Genomic DNA, 16,733 nt, shown 5'->3' with positions numbered 1-16,733 from the left:
CCCCAGCTCACTGATGGTCTTAAAGATTGCAGCCAACATTCCCAATGTGGGAACCTGGATTCAGGCCCTGGAGGGAACAGAATAGACTTTATTCACAAATAATTTTGTTTAGCTGGGTGGAGTGGCTCAGGCCTGTAATCCCAGCACTTTGGGAGGCTGAGGTGGGAGGATCACTTGAGCCCAGGAGTTTGAGCCTGTGGTGAGCCAAGATCTTGTCACTGTACTCCAGCCTAGGTGACAGAGTGAGACCCTGTCTCAAAAATAAAAATAAAAAAAATGTTTGTCGTCTATTCTAAGTACCTGAAAGACCTACACAACAGGCCCCTTCCTGTTTTGGAATTCACTCAGGGAGGAAAAGTAATGGGCATTTCTCAAAAACTTTGTGAAGCAGAACAACAACCTTCAGCTGCCTTGGGCAAAAGATTACACTTGAGTCACAGAGGAAACGTGAGAAAAAGGTAGGAGGAAAGTGTCTTGAGGAAATTATACCATTCGAAAGCACTCGTATAGACTGAGGAATTTATAAAGCCACATGCATGCACACGGGAGGATGTTGGCTGACAAAAGACCTAAGAGGACTCTAAAACGTTCCTTCTGGCTGATGTCTACAGGTTCAGTGCAAGCAGGAAGTGAACGGTAAGGCAGGTTTATAGATGCCCTGGCTAATCATTAAAGGAGTAGCCCAGCACACAACCCACAACCACAAAAACATTATGCTAAGTGAAAATGTCAGACATTCAGGTGTGGTGGCTCACACCTGTAATCATAGCACTTTGGGAGGCCAAGGCAGGAGGATTACTTTGAGCTCAAGAAAAACTCTTTTTTTTTTTTTTTTTTTTTGAGACGGAGTCTCGCTCTGTTGTCTAGGCTGGAGGGCGGTGGCACGATCCCGGCTCACTGCAACCTCCGCCTCCTGGGTTCACGCCATTCTCCTGCCTCACCCTCCCAAGTAGCTGGGACTACAGGCGCCCGCCACCACGCCCGGCTATTTTTTTTTTTTTTATTTTTAGTAGAGACGGGGTTTCACTGTGTTAGCCAGGATGGTCTCGATCTCCTGACCTCGTGATCCGCCAGCCTCGGCCTCCCAAAGTGCTGGGATTACAGGCGTGAGCCAACGCGCCCGGCTCAACATAAACTCTTGACCAGCCAGGGCAACATGAGGAAACCGCATCTCTACAAAAAGTTCAAAAATTAGCCAGGCATGGTGGTGCGTGCCTATAATCCCAGCTATTAGGGTGGCTGAGGTATGAGAATTGCTTGAGCCCGGGAAGCAGAGTTTGCAGTGAGCCAAGAGTGCACCACTGCGCTCCAGCCTGGGAAATAGAGTGAGACCCTGTCTCAAAAAAAAGAAAAAAAAGAAAATGTCAGACACTAAATGTCACGTTATGTGATTTCATTTATATAAAATACCCAGATTAGGTAAATGCATACAGACAGCACACTGGCCAGGTGCGGTGGCTCATGCCTGTAATCCCAGGACTTTGGGAAGCTGAGGCGGGCGGATCACCTGAGATTGGGAGTTCGAGACTAGCCCGACCAACATGGAGAAACCCGGTCTCTACTAAAAATACAAAATTAGCCAGGCATGGTGGCGCATGCCTGTAATCCTAGCAGAGGCAGGAGAATTGCTTGAACCCGGGAGGCAGAGGCTGCGGTGAGCTGGGATCAAGCCATTGCACTCTAGCCAGGGCAACAAGAGTGAAACTCTGTCTCAAAAAAAAAAAAGATGTTGGGAGCTGAAAAGGCCAAATGAATCGTGACCAACTCAGCATTCCACTGGAGGCTACATAATCAAACAGCAAACTGTTTATCATGAGTACAGAATGTAGGCAAACTCGCTTCTGTACCTGCCCCAGAAGGTTTGCTGAGGGCCACCATTTCCTGGCGCTGGGCTCCTTGAGGCTATCTATGGGGACATCTAGAGGCTATTATTCAAGGAATGCAATCTCACAAGCCTGCTGTGAACCAAAAGGCCGACTGACAATTACTCGACAATCACTCCCCCTTCTCTCTATCTCTTTTGCCTAATAAATACGGAGGGCTGTGTAAAGCTCAGAGCCCTTATCCACTGGAGGCAAGGTGCCCCCTGACCCCTTCTTCCAAATATACTCTTTTGTTTTTGTCTTTTATTCCCTCATTTGCACCCCTTTGTTCAGTCCACCAGGGATCATGGTCAGTTACAACTGGCGCCCCAGACAGCGACAGTAGAGCTTTTTTTGTAGAGCGACACTCTACAAAAAGAGACAGAAAGCACATGGGTGGTTGCCAGGGTCTACTGGAGGGGAGAATGTGAAGTGACTGCAAGTGGTGGTTGTACAACACTGTGAATGTACTAAGAGCGATTGCATTGTTGACTTTAAAATGATTAATTTTATGGCTTGTGAATTTTACCTCATTTTAAAAAATTAAATACATCCTACAAAAGTTCTAGGAATGAAGAAAAAAAAGTTCTATGAAACTATAAAAGTACATTCTCCAAAGTTAAGAGCAATATCAAAGATGAACAGGATGATTATCACTATTTTAACTATTCTGGAAAGGCTACCCAATTAGTTTGATAAAGAATCAAGCATAAATAATCAATATTAGAGAAGAGGAAATAAATTATATGACTAAGCAAGAGTGACAGTTTTATAGATTCAATTGAACATATATAAAAAATAAGTTTATAGTCAGATTGATGATTTTATATCTAAAAGTTGCAAGCATTCCAAAATAGACATACTTTTTTATCAGTATTAAGTGACTGAACAATTTTGGAAATAACACTTTGCACTGAATACTTTCAATTGAGATATTACTAGAACCCAAAAATCCACCTTGGAGATTTTTGTAAAGGAAATAGCGACACATGCATGCAAAGTTGATGTAAAGGATTTAGGTCTATTAACAGGATTAATTGGCTGATTAGAAGTACACACATCCAGAAATGGAGCTATCTAGTTATTAAAAATACTAACAATTCCATATTTAGTAAAAATACATGTACCTCAGTTATGTATATCATAAGTAAATGAAAAGTGGCTCAACGTAAGTCTCCAGAGAAATGCAAATCAAAACCATGAGAAACCACCTAACACCCACTAGAATGCCTGTAATAAAAAACCAAAAATAACAAGTGTTGGTAGGTATATGGTGGCAATGGACACCCTCAAATATGGCTGGTGGAAATGTTAAATGGTGCAGCCACTTTGGAAAAGTCTGGTAGTTCCTCAAATGCCTAAACATACCATATGACCCAGCAACTCCATTTCTAGGCTTATATATAAGAGAAATAAAAACAATAAAAGCTTACACACAAATGTTTATAGCACATTATTTATAATAGCCAAAAAGGGGAAATAACCCAAAAGTCCATCAACTGATGAAAGGATAAATACAAGATGCCATATCCATACCATGAAATACTATTCTGGCATAAAAAAGAATGAAGTACAGATACATGCTATGACACAGACAAACCTTGAAAACATTATACTATGTAGGCCGGGCGCAGTGGCTCACGCCTGTAATCCCAGCACTTTGGGAGGCTGAGGTGGGCGGATCAGCTGAGGTCAGGAGTTTGAGACCAGCTTGGCCAACATGTCAAAACCCCGTCTCTACTAAAAATACAAAAATTAGCCGTGCATGGTGGCAGGGGCCTGTAATCCCAGCTACTTGGGAGGCTGAGGCAGGAGAATCACTTGAACTTGGGAGGTGGTGGTTGCAGTGAGCTGAGATCATGCCACTGCATTCCAGCCTGGGTGACAGAGTAAGACTCTGTCTCAAAAAAAAAAAAAAAAAAATGTGCTATGTGAAAGAAACCAGTCACAAAAGACCACATATTATATTGTAGCATTTACATGAAATGAAATGAGTAAATTAGAAGAAAACAGAAAGGTCAAAATAAGCAAATCTATAGAGACAGAAAGTAGATTAGAGATTACTTAGTGGTAGGGCATAGGGAGTGGTAACAAAAGGGTACGGGGTTTCTTTTTAAGTGATGAAAATGTTCTAAAATTGACTTTGGTGATGGCCGCACATAGTAAAAGCCACTGAATTATACAGTACGTGACTAATAGACCTGTAATTAGGAAAAGCTGTCAGTAGAACTTAATTATGATAAACCTACTGAAATATTCAGGGGCAAATGTATGAATGTCTGCAACTTACTTTGAAATGCACCAAAAAACAAAGCAATATTTTACAAGATGGATAAATGTGGCCGGGTGAGGTGGCTCACACCTGGAATCCTAGCACTTTAGGAGGCCAAGGAGAGAGGATCACTTGAGGTCAGCAGTTTAAGATCAGCCTGGGCAACATAGTGAGATGCCATCTCTACAAAATGAAAAAAAGATGGATTAATGATGAGTAGAAGGATGATATATAGATAGATATGTAATAAAAGAAACACAATAAAATGATGATAAAATCCAGGTGGTAGGCATACAGGTATTCAATTGTAAAGTTCTTTAAATCATGTTATATGTTTGAAAATTTTTGTAACCTGGAGAACAGGGAAGCTTGTTCAGTAAGGTGACCAAAAACAATGTAAATATTTTCTAAACTAATTGCTCTTCTATGTAAGAGTGAATTAGAAGAGAACAGAAAGGTCAAAATTAAAAACACACCATTTACAATTGCAAAAAAATAAAAAACCAAGGTGCTGATGAGGGTCAGGGAGAAATGTTTGGGTAAACATAGAATTGTGACCCATTCTTAAAAGTGATAAGTGAACTTTTTAAGTCTTAAAATTCTATCTAAATATATCCATACACTTAGTGATTCAAGTCACAATGGTGCAGTTTTGCCTCTTGATGGTATACTATTACAGAAATCTTAAAAAATTTTTTTTGAACAAAAACATGGATGATATGTTTACTATAAGAACGTTTATAATGTAAAATTAAATAAGGCAAATTATACCCATGTTTCAGCAGCTTATCTGCATTGTGAAAATCAAGCATAGAAAACTGAAATTGAAATATACAAAAATCTTATCAAAAGTCATTACTGGGGAACACATTTTGGGATAAGAGAGATGTTTTACTTGTGTCAGAACCTGAAAGAAAATATTTACGTGTGTGTATACATACATTCACACAGTAAACCTGAGGAAGAAGGACAAAAATCTTTAATAGAAACCTTATCATTTTCTTTGGTTTTTTTTTCCTTTTTCTTTTCTCCTTTTCTTTTCTTTTCTTTCTTTCTTTTTTTTTTTTTTCGAGACAGGTTCTCACTCTGTTGCCCAGGCTGGAGTGCAGTGGCTCAATCATAGTTCACTGCAGCCTAGACCTCCCGGGGTCACGTGATCGTCCCACCTCAGCCTCCCGAGTACCTGGGACTACAGGCATGTGTTACCACACAGTTAATATTTGTATTTTTTGGAGAGACAGGCTATGTTGTTCAGGCTGATCTCCAACTTCTAGGCTCAAGCAATTCGCCCACTTTGGCCTCCCAAATGCTGGGAATATAGGCGTGAGCCACCGCGCCAGGCCACCTTACCATTTTAGATTTGATTAATCTTTGATCTTCCCCAAAGCTTTCCTATTTACCAGGATGAGAGAAAGGAGAGATGTGAGAAGTCAAATGAGATTGTAAACCAGTCCTTGCAGAGAAACTTAAAAGGGACTGAGAGGGCATGTACCATTGGACCTGAACACACACACCAATCAGGATGCCCTGGCTGCCAAGGCTTCAGCCTTCACAAGCGTCTCCACGACTGTCACATCTAGACCTCCCTAACACTGGTCACAACCCCTTAGATTAATCCAAAAACCTGGGCCACACACCCAGGTTCACATGAACCCCGGCTCCTCCTCACTGAGTCGCATATTAAATCCTGATTACAGCCTGGAGCGAAGGCTCACGCCCGTAATCCCAGCACTTTGGGAGGCCAAGGTGAGAGGATCGTTTGAGGCCAGGAGTTGGAGACCAGCCTGGGCAACAGTGAGACTCTGCAATAAACAGATAGATTAGATAGACAGATAGATAGATAGATAGATTAGATAGATTAGATAGACAGATAGATTAGATAGATTAGATAGATACATAGATAGACAGACAGCGTGGTGGCGCTCACCTGTAGTCCCAGCTACTCGGGAAAGCTGAGGTGGGAAGATCACCTGAGCCCCGGGAGATGGAGGCTGCAGTGAGCCACGATTGCGCCACTGCACTCAAGCCTGTGTGACAGAGCGAGACCCTGTCTCAAAAATAAAAAATAAAATCCCAAATCCAAGGCAGACACCGTTTTCCTTGACAAAAACCACTCCTCACTCCAGTCCTCAATCACCGAGCCCTACAGAGTGACCCGCAAAGGCACCAAACCCTGATCACGGACTTCCAAGCGTTGCTCTGGACAGACCCTGACCACCGACCACTGGCATCCGTCAGGGCTGACTCCGGAGACGCCCCAACCCCAATACCCCGACTCCCACTTGCTCCCGCTTCCCCCAACAAACTCCACGGCTCCGCACTAAACGGACGCCCAGAGACACCCTCCTCCCCTCATCCTGACAGACAGACCCACACACAGACCTGATTTTGCGGGGAACCCACCCAGACTTCCCAGAGCCTGCACTTTCCTGAATTCTTCCACTTCTGGGCCGTCGCCCAGCCTCCAAGCCGGCCTACGGCGGCCGACGAAGGTCTGAAGTTGCAGGTGTACGGAGCACGGACGACTGGGAGGTAGTAAGTTCGCGTCCTCTCGTCACGGATACTGGAGGCGGCCATCTTTGAATCCTGCACGTACGGAAGGTAAAGTGGACCTTTTCTGCCCAAGTATTCAGGGATGGCGCGGGACGGTGAAGAACCCCATATTTTGGCACCTAAATCCTGCGCCCAAGTTTCATTTATTTTCAGAGGGTGGAGCTTAGCCAAGACAAACATGGTATGGGCTACGTGCCCCTTAGCGGGCTGGGGAGAAAAGTCATCCGCTTTGCACAAAGAATGACCGGAATGACACAATGGGCGCGGCCATCTTAACATTTAGGTGTCCGTACAAGTGAAAACGCTTTCTCCACAGAGGAAAAAGAGCAATCGCACCCTGAGTCATATACCGCGAAAACGCTTCTAGCTACATGTGGAGGGCAAGAGGAAGATTTTTGAGGACCAAAAGGGTGTGGAGAAGCAATTGAGGTACGAGGATATTGTTCACCCCATCAACGGAAAGTGAAAAAACAGCGACCAGCTGAAACCTCATTTACATTTGAGGGACAGGGTCACCGCCCAGTGCATGTAAAGAGAGCAGCCACCAGCCAACCGGAAAAGGGAATCCAATGCGGGAGGCGGGAATTTTCCTTAAGAGAGAAGAAGGGACTTCCCCCTGCTGGAGGTGGAGTCAATCTTAACGTCGGGGCTTTCGGAGAACCAAATGCCTAAAATTCTGGAAGGAATAAATAAGACGACTCTGGGAGAATGAAAAGTTGTAGAAGCCCGGGCGTGATGGCGCACACGTGTAGTCCCAGCTATTGGGGAGACCAAGGCAGGAAGATCGCTTGAGTCCAGTAATTCCAGGCTGCAGTGAGCTGTGATCGCACCTATCAATAGCCACTGCACTACACAGCCTTGGCAACCCCTTCTTGAGGAAAAAAAGAAAAAAAAAAGTTGTGCAAGAAAAGTAATCATAGGATACTACTCGACTGACCTATAAATATTATTTACATAGTCATCATAACGTAAATTCTAATTCTGATCCAACCTAAATTAAGACAATTCCATTGGAAGAATTAGAAGGAAATTCCTGCATGCAGTGGAGTGTTTATATTTATAACAGAGTTTTCATGTGTCCTTCATGATATATCTATAGAAAATGCCCCAAAATGCAAACTCCATTTCAGAAACATACCATGTTACTTAAAATATCAAATCTGTGAAGAGTAAAAAGCTTTACAGACTGTATGATTCCTTAGGAGAATTGCAAAATAAAAGCAAGAATCTTATGACTCAGGAATTCCACTCCTAGATACTTATACGACAGTAATGAAATTATATGTTCTCACAAAGACTCACAAGAATGTTCTTAGCACCTTTATGCATAATACCCTGAACACGAAACAGTCCAAGTGTCCATCAGTAGATGAATGTATAAGCAAATTGCAGTGTAATCATACCCTGGAATACTACTCAACAATAATAAAAGAACAAATAGATGTATGCACCAACATAGATAAATCTCAACAACCTTATGAAGGGGGCCAGCCCCTCCACACCTGTGGGTATTTCTCATCAGGTGGGATGAGAGAGTGAGAAAAGAAATAAGACACACAGACAAAGTATAGAGAAAGAACAGTGGGCCCAGGGAACCAGCACTCAGCATACGAAGGACTCGTGCCAGCACTGGTCTCTGACTTTCCTCAGTATTTATTGATCACTATCTTTACCATCTCAGAGAGGGGGATGTGGCAGGACTATAGGGTAATGGTGGGGAGAGGGTCAGCAGGAAAATATGTGAATAAAATTCTCTGTGTCATAAATAAGGAAAGGTGCTGTGCCTTGATGTGCACGTAGGCCAGATTTATGTTTGATTTACACAAGCGAGCATCTCAGTGTAGTAAAGAGCAGTATTGTCGCCAGCATGTCTCACCTGCAGCCATAAGGCAGTTTTCTCCTATCTCAGTAAATAGAATGTACGATCGGGTTTTGCACCAAGACATTCTATTCCCAGGGATGAGCAGGAGACAGATGCCTTTCTCTTATCTCAACTGCAAAGAGATCTTCCTCTTTCACTAATCCTCCTCAGCACAGACCCTTTACAGGTGTCGGGCTGGGGGATGGTCAGGTCTTTCCCTTCCCACGAGGCCATATCTCAGGCTGTCTCAGTGGAGAAAAACCTTGGACAATACCCAGGCTTTCTTGGACTTTACCAAGCATACTGCTTTCAAGCACTTTTTTAACAAAGCACATCCTGCACATTCTTGAATCCATTAAACCTTGAGTCAACACAGCACATGTCTCTGCAAGCACAGGGTTGGGGCTAGGGTTACAGATTTACAGCATCTCAAGGCAGAAGAATTTTTCTTAGTACAGATCAAAATGGAGTTTCTTATGTCGTCCTTTTTCTACATAGACACAGCAAAAATCTGATCTCTCTTTCTTTCCCCCACAATTCACCCTTAAGGTTGGCAAAGATTAAATGGCCAAGGTTGTGAGGAAATATGCATTGCAACAGACTTAGCCTTTCTAAGCCTTTTTTTTTTTTTTTTTTTTGAGACGGAGTCTAGCTCTGAAGCCCAGGCTGGAGTGCCTTGGCTCACTGCAACCTCTGCCTCCTGGGTCCCAGTTCAATTTTCCTACCTCAGCCTCCCAAGTACCTGGGATTACAGGTGCATGCCACCATGCCCAGCTAATTTTTGTATTTTTAGTAGAGGCAGGGTTTCATCATGTTGGCCAGCGTGGTCTTGAACTCCTGACCTGGTGATCCTCCTGCCTCGGCCTCCCAAAGTGCCGGGATTACAGGGGTGAGCCACCGTGCCCAGCCCCTAAGCCTTTTTTAAATATGCAGAGTGAAGGTAATATTTATTTCTACCATCTACAGCTTTTATAGTTTTATGTAAGATAATGCAAATATTATGCTTGACATAGGTACCTATTCAAAAAAACTGTATACACTTAAAATATTAGCTAGTAGTTTTCAGTGGAGTTCTTCAGAACAATGGATAGCTGCTAGTATAGTATATACACTAATAGAACATTTTTTGGACAGTAATCTGGAATTATTTACTCAAAATTTTTCATTTTCTTTGGATCAGCAATTCCAATTCTAATAACTTAGTAGAAATTATTGATTTGAGATGCAGCTTGCACAAAAATTTCTACCAACCCTTTCTGGGATCCAACTTGGTCAACAGCAAGGCCCCACCCTCACTATTAGCTCCACCCCCTACTGTCCCTTTGCCTTCACCTTTCACCCTGGAGATGTCACCCAATACCCACCACTAACCCTGGGTGGGGGAGATCTTTTCATTCAGCTGGCTCTGATTACCCTGTGCCCACAGTGATCTCCAAACCCTACACTGTTCCCCAGAAGCATTCCTGGAGGTCGTTTCACCTTCTTTCCTAAGGGATGTCGCTCTTTTCTGTAGGGATATGTACACCTTCTCCAACATGGCCGCGTCCGCTGTAACGTGGAGCTGCTTCCTACTTACAAGCAACAAAAACGTAGAAGAGCATGCTGGGCTTGGTGCGTCTTGCCGGGGAGGATTGGACCTGCGTTGGACAGAGTCTGGAAGGTGCATGCGCCTCGTGGTTGGCGTCGCTCGCGTTGGACTCAACACAGACCAGTAAAGTTATTGTGGGCGGGGAAAGATGGTGTACGGAGACTCTTTCAAGATGGCGGCCCCCATGTGTATCAGTTACGAGAGCGCCGCCATACTCTCTCGCGGCGTCTTTGTCTAAAAGACCCGGAAGTTGAATGGAACGGGCCACAGGTGATGACTGGAAGGCTGCAGACTTGGCAGCTCCAGAGGTTAAACTTGACCAGTGAGGTGGAGCGGCCAGGCTTGTGAGTCTGTAGCAGAAGTGATGGACCGGGGTGCTTCCGACTCAGCTGGTGCGCCCAGGATCTTTTAAGGGGTCTCAGTTTCACGTTCAGGGAGCGGAATTAGGAGTTGGGTTTGTGGAGATTTGAGATTTATGGTAGGGGAGTCTGTGGGAGCCATGAGGGGAGCTAGCCAGTGTGGGGAAGCGGGATGGTAGGAAAAGTTGCCGGCTTTCCCTGAGACTGGGATTAGGGTGGACTGGAGGGATTGGGGTGAGCTAGAGAAGGACGTTAGTGCTTGAGATTAGCCTTTGTCTAACCCCAAGGTCAGGGATTGGGGCGACCTTGGAGGCAGATCAGTGATTGGAGTGATCCACAGGGTGATTCAGTGATTGTGATTTTCCCAGGATGTGATTAAGGTATTGTTGAAGGAAACTGGGTATCTTTGGGGGGTGTATTAGTACCCTAGGCCTTCTAGGGGAAGTTCAGTTCTTGGGACAGCATTGAAGTGCGTGATGTCAACAATTGAGACATCCTTGGGGATAAGTCAGTGATTATCCCCAAGGGTAATAACCCCTGTTCTTCACAGGGTCACTAATTGGAGTGTCCAACAGGTGAGGTCAGTGGCTGAAATGTCCTTGAGTTAGGTTAGTATTTGGGGCATCTTTGGAGGTGGTCATTGAGTGGGGTGGCTTTGTAGGGAGGTCATTGTTAGGGCTGCCTTTTTTCTTGCCTTTGAGGGTCTTCAGCAGTTACTAAGAGTTACAAGGGTCTGAGTGTTCGTGTCTCGATAGACCAGTGATAATTTCCCTGTAGGAATCAACTAGAATGATCTGGGGTGGCCTTGCGGCTGATATTTTAAGTATGATGTAGGCAGGCATGGGTACCCAAGAAATTCATAGGGAGTTTGGAGCTTTGGAAGTCTTTGGGTTTTGCAAGGTGTTGGGATTTTAAAGTCCCACTGACTTTTCATAGGTTAAGTTAGTGCCTTCTTCAAAACCTACCTTCCAACTTCCTTTGTCCTCTGAGTCACTCCCCCTTTCTTCACAACAGTGAAAAGTGCTTTGAAATGATCAAAGTCTAAACAGAAATGCATATTATGAAAGTTGTGGTGTCTCGTCCTCTGGTCTTGAAACTTACTGCATATTTCCTTAGGCTCTTCCCTTTTCATCCTTCTGATACATAAGGGGACATTCCCACACCCCAAATCCTGATACCTGGAGATACACCTTGTTAAACTTTTGATTTGTTTCCTTTTACATACTTTTCTGTGATTTGTTTTATTATAAAGGTGTGCTAACACTGAATAAATAGCTTATAATTTGCCTTATAGAAGCAGCCTTACATGATAAAATTGTTCCACCATTACTGACTTTTGGTACAAAGTTTTGTTGATATCTGCATAGTATCTCCTTGCAATATTGACTGGGATTGTGTTAAATCTTTTCAGTAATTTGGATAGATAAGACATATTAAAATATTCACATAGGTCTGGACATTCCTTGTGACTTCATTTCCAGATCATATATACTTTTGCTGCTATTGTAAATGACTTTTCTTTACACTTGAACTTTTTATTATTTTTTATTTTCTGATAGGTAGAAAAGCAGCTAACTTAAAAAATATTTTCTCAGCCAGGTGCGGTGGCTCATGCCTGTAATCCCAGCACTTTGGGAGGCCAAGGTGGGCAGATTGCGAGGTCAGGAGTGCGAGACCAGCCTGACCAACATGCTGAAACCCCCTCTCTACTAAAAACAAAAAAAAATTAGCCAGGCATGGTGGCGTGCACCTGTAATCCCAGCTACTCAAGAGGCTGAGGCAGGAGAATCGCTTGAACCCAGGAGGTGGAGGTTTCAGTGAGCAGAGATTTAGCCACTGCACTCCAGCCTGGGTGACAGAGGGAGATGCCGTCTCAAAAAAAAAAAAGAATTCTCTTTCATTTCTTTACTGAGCTCTTATTGTTACTTGTTGCGGACCCTGTTGGGCTTAACAAAGTAAGATGAATGCAGGAATAAAGACATGTTGGGGACCAGCCTTAACACCACCCATAGGGTACCTGAAATCCAATGGTGACAAAGGAATGAGAAGAGACAGGTTAAGAGTTCATAAAGGTGGGAGTCAGGGGGCCAGAGCAAATCAGAGGCTGCAAAGTGCCAAGCTCTGGTCTCCACACTATTTATTCAGTACAATCACTTAGATCTAAGAAGCAGATGTTCAGGGGTGAAATGGTGAAAGGGGGGAGTGTGTTATACACCTAATCTATAGCAATGGTGATTTAGGTAAATTTTCTTTGTGCTGAAACAGCATAAACTTAGCTACTGATTTATTCTTTAACTTATCAGAGGGCAGCTGTGGGGAGTGGGCCTAACTAGGAGCTGGCATATCTGGCCACGTTCCAATGCTTCAAATGAGTGTATTTCTCCTTGACCACAGTGTTTATAGATAAGAGAGCAGATCACACTCTGGTCATGGGAACGTGATGGCAATAAGGAGGCTTTCCTCCTCAGAGGCCTTCTGTGGCTTTCCACAACTTATTGTCCCATATTTTTATGGCCAGTTTATGTAGGCACCCCACAAGCCATTTTCCCAATATGCCCCCCTTTTTTCTTTTTTAAAACCGCCATTGCTATCATGGCTTGTTCGTGGTATCTGGTCTGTCTCCAGAGGCATCTTCTGCATCTGCAGACTAAAAGCAAGCAGCATAAACAGATACACATTGAAGCAAAATTTGCAATAGTTGATCCTCCAATGCTCTTAATCCATTTAAGAGGACTTATGTTTGAAAGTCCATCAGTAGCTCCAGCCAGAATGTCAGTCCCAGGCAGGAGAGTTAAATGAGCCTGAGACATTTCATAAACCTGTTCCTTTAATTTGGTTATATCCAATGTTAAATTTCCATCCCTTCCTTCCAGATGATATTTAACTTTTTCCCAATGATGTTCAATAGCATTATATGAATGGGGAGATATGCAGAAATCACAAGTATTCCAGTCACATTGCATTTGTAATCGATGCTTTAAGCTCATTATACGATCTCCCATCCAAATAACAGTCTGTCTAAGATCATTTATTTGATTAGCCAGTTGTTGGTCTATCCGGGTCTGAGAATTCCACAGTTTTGAAGAATTCTTTTGCCAATTATTTACATATTCTGCAGTTTGAACAGAGGAGTGTAAAGCAATTCCAGCAGCCGCAGCAGTAGCTGTGACTGCAATAAGGCCCATAATGACTGCTATAAGGGTAAAAATAAATCTTTTTGTTCTGGTAAACACTCCATTTAACATTTCTGTGATGATATGCATGGCAGGAGAGGCTTCCCAAGGTCTCTTGAGGGAAACCAGTATCCAAACTCCTTCTCTGGCCCTCACCAGCAACACAGACTTTCACAAACGTGGAATCAATACAGGTGAAAAGATGACAGTTTTGACAAGTAATAGTTTCAGAATTAGGTTGAATATCATTATTTCTGACCATCAACATAAAAGGAGGCTTGACACAACTCTGAATGGGCACTGTTTGGTTGGAAGAAAACTGATACACAAATTGAAGTCTCTCACCTTTTCCCTCAAGATAATATTTTCCTTCCCAAACCCTAATATGAGATTGGGCCATCGTTAACTTTCATAATTCGGGATGTTCAGGGCCCATTACTGGATTAATCATTTTTGGATGTGGACTGGCCGTACCAAAATTGGTCCAAATTATGGGAAACTGGGCATATTTTTCAGTGTAGGTAGTGTCATCTCTTTGATAGTATAGTTCTTGTTTTAGTTTTGTCTTGCATCTATCATTCTGATTGGTACAATTAACTGCAAAGGTCCCCTTAGGGGACCAATCAATGATGATTCCATAGGAATTATTTTCAGTACCACCACGTGATCAGAGATGCAATCCTTCCAAATCAATATTTCTAAATCCTTTGACCATTGTTGAGGTTGTTGACACCTCTCTTTTCTGGGCTTAAACTGTTCCAATTGAACGGAACTCTGTGAATGATCCAGGTTCCACCCAGAAAATAAATGATAGGCTACTGGTCTTTGATTATGACCTGGAATTTTAACTAGCCAATGTTGTCAGTAGCCTTTTAGGCAACCGATAGCCAGTCCTATGCAAAGAGGGGGGAACTGATAATGCATGGACACATTTATTAACATTCCTTCCTCCTCTGGATGAGAGGGCCCACAAGTATCTGTAGGCTCTGGCATCCAAACACTATCATTAACATAAACCTCAACCAGGAGTTCCAACCATGTGACAGGCCTAATTAAAGGTGGAAATGGGACATATGCCCAATAGGTATAATTTTGGGCTGCTGTAGCCACAGGGAGGCTTACAGCCATAGCAATTACCGAAATTATAGCCACCATCCTGAGTGAATCCCAACATCTCCCCCTTTTTTGTTTTCTGTATTAGGGTTTTTTGATTGCAGAGCATAGATAGGTGCAGCCACAGGTTTGTCAGGCGAGGAGGTCACTGCTCTTATTCCCACTCTGCATTGTAGGGTTAGTAAAGAACAGAAGACAAACATGAGTATAATTAGCAACATTTTTTTTTCCAGTCAAAGAGTGACCTGTAGTGTTTCTTGTAAAACCAGCCATCTGGTACTGTATATTATTTTTTCCTTTAAATTATTAGATTAACCTACCACCTGAAGAAAACATAGTTAACAGTTAAATAATTGTGCATATGTGTGTATCTAAGGCACACACACAAATAAGTACTCACACAACTCAAAACATCTGTTATAATCATAGTTTATTAAAGCAGTGAATTCCTTTAATCCTCAGGTCCTGGCTTCCTGGGATAAGATAGTTTCTATGAGGGAAGGAAGTGAAGATATTAAGATCAACACTTCGTTCTTGACCAGTGACCAGCTTCAGAGAAGAGCCAGAGTCAACAATAGAGCAAATTTTCCAGTTGCTGGCTGTATCTAAGGGCACCAGAAAATGTCCAAGTCCCAAGTGAGTTATACATGTGTATCTTTGACTTCCTACTTGGTTTTCCAGTGGATTTGAAGAGGTTTCATAATGCTCATAATTAAAAGGATATTATGAGGCTGGGCATGGTGGCCTCACACCTATAATTTCAGCACGTTGGGAGGCTGAGGTGGGAAAATCACTTGATCTCAGGAGTTCGAGACCAGCCTGTGCAACATAGTGAGACCTCATATCTGAAAAAAAAAAAGGATATAATGTTTGTTCAATATTTTTGAGGTGAAGGGGGCCAGCCCCTCCACACCTGTGGGTATTTCTCGTCAGGTGGGACGAGAGACTGAGAAAAGAAATAAGACACAGAGACAAAGTATAGAGAAAGAAAAGTTGGCCCAGGGTACTAGCGCTCAGCATATGGAGGACCCACGCCCGCACTGGTCTCTGAGTTCCCTCAGTATTTATTGATCACTATCTTTACCATCTCGGTGAGGGGGATATGGCAGGACTATAGGGTAATGGTGGGGAGAGGGTCAGCAGGAAAACATGTGAGCAAAGGTCTCTGTGTCATAAATAAGTTTAAGGAAAGGTGCTGTGCCTCGATGTGCACATAGGCCAGATTTATGTCTGAATTTACACAAACATCTCAATGCAGTAAAGAGCAGTGTTGCCACCAGACATAAGGCAGTTTTCTCCTATCTCAGTAAATAGGACTTACAATCAGGTTTTTACACTGAGACATTCCATTCCCAGGGACAAACAGGAGACAGATGCCTTCCTATTATCTCAACTGCAAAGAGGCCTTCCTCTTTCACTAATCCTCCTCAGCACAGACCCTTTAAGGGTGTCAGGCTGGGGGACGGTCAGGTCTTTCCCTTCCCACGAGGCCATATCTCAAGCTCCCTCAGTGGGGAGAAACCTTGGACAATACCCAGGCTTTCTTGGGCAGAGATCCCTGCAGCCTCCCCCAGTGCATTGTGTCCCTGGGAACTCGAGACTGGAGAATGACGATGACTTTTACCAAGCATACTGCCTGCAAACACATTTTTAACAAAGCACACCCTGCACAGCCCTAAATCCATTAAACCTTGAGTCAATACAGCACATGTTTCTGTGAGCACAGGGTTGGGGCTAGGGTTAGAGATTAACAGTATCTCAAGGCAGAAGAATTTTTCTTAGTATAAATCAAAATGGAGTTTCTTGTGTCTTCCTCTTTCTACATAGACACAGTAACAGTCTGATCTATCTTTCTTTCCCCCACAATGAGGACTACTGTATACCAGATAGAACATGAATAGATAAATGTCAGAGCTGATTAAAAAAAAGAATTACTGAGATTAAAGATGAAC

The 16,733-nt window shown here is 43.2% G+C and overlaps 2 protein-coding genes across 8 annotated transcripts in view; one reads left to right on the top strand and one right to left on the bottom strand.

Annotated features, from left to right (window-relative positions):
• Nucleotides 1–10,285, bottom strand: part of ZNF613 (zinc finger protein 613) — a 22,356-nt gene extending 12,071 nt beyond the window's left edge. Inside the window, 2 exon segments of the mRNA XM_054541138.2 lie at nt 6,517–6,720; nt 10,125–10,285. Of these exon segments, the coding sequence (XP_054397113.2) occupies nt 6,517–6,720; nt 10,125–10,214 (294 nt within the window). The 5' untranslated portion in view covers nt 10,215–10,285.
• Nucleotides 9,872–16,733, top strand: part of LOC103888663 (zinc finger protein 613-like) — a 19,999-nt gene continuing 13,137 nt past the window's right edge. Inside the window, exons 1-2 of one of the 7 annotated variants that reach the window (XM_063720248.1) lie at nt 9,872–10,208; nt 15,244–15,417. Coding sequence is in view for 3 of the 7 variants with exons in the window: in XM_054541185.2 (XP_054397160.1) it covers nt 15,403–15,417 (15 nt within the window). In the remaining 4 variants the exon portion in view is untranslated. Of the gene's footprint in view, nt 10,209–10,292; nt 10,529–15,243; nt 15,418–16,733 lie in introns of those variants that run through there. The other 6 variants (XM_054541185.2, XM_054541184.2, XM_054541183.2 and 3 more) reach the window with 6 other exon arrangements.

Source organism: Pongo abelii, chromosome 20 (assembly GCF_028885655.2).
Source record: "Pongo abelii isolate AG06213 chromosome 20, NHGRI_mPonAbe1-v2.0_pri, whole genome shotgun sequence".
Taxonomy (NCBI): Eukaryota; Metazoa; Chordata; class Mammalia; order Primates; family Hominidae; genus Pongo; species Pongo abelii.
Note: the sequence above shows the minus strand (reverse complement) of the source record. Positions and strands in the feature narration are given on the sequence as shown.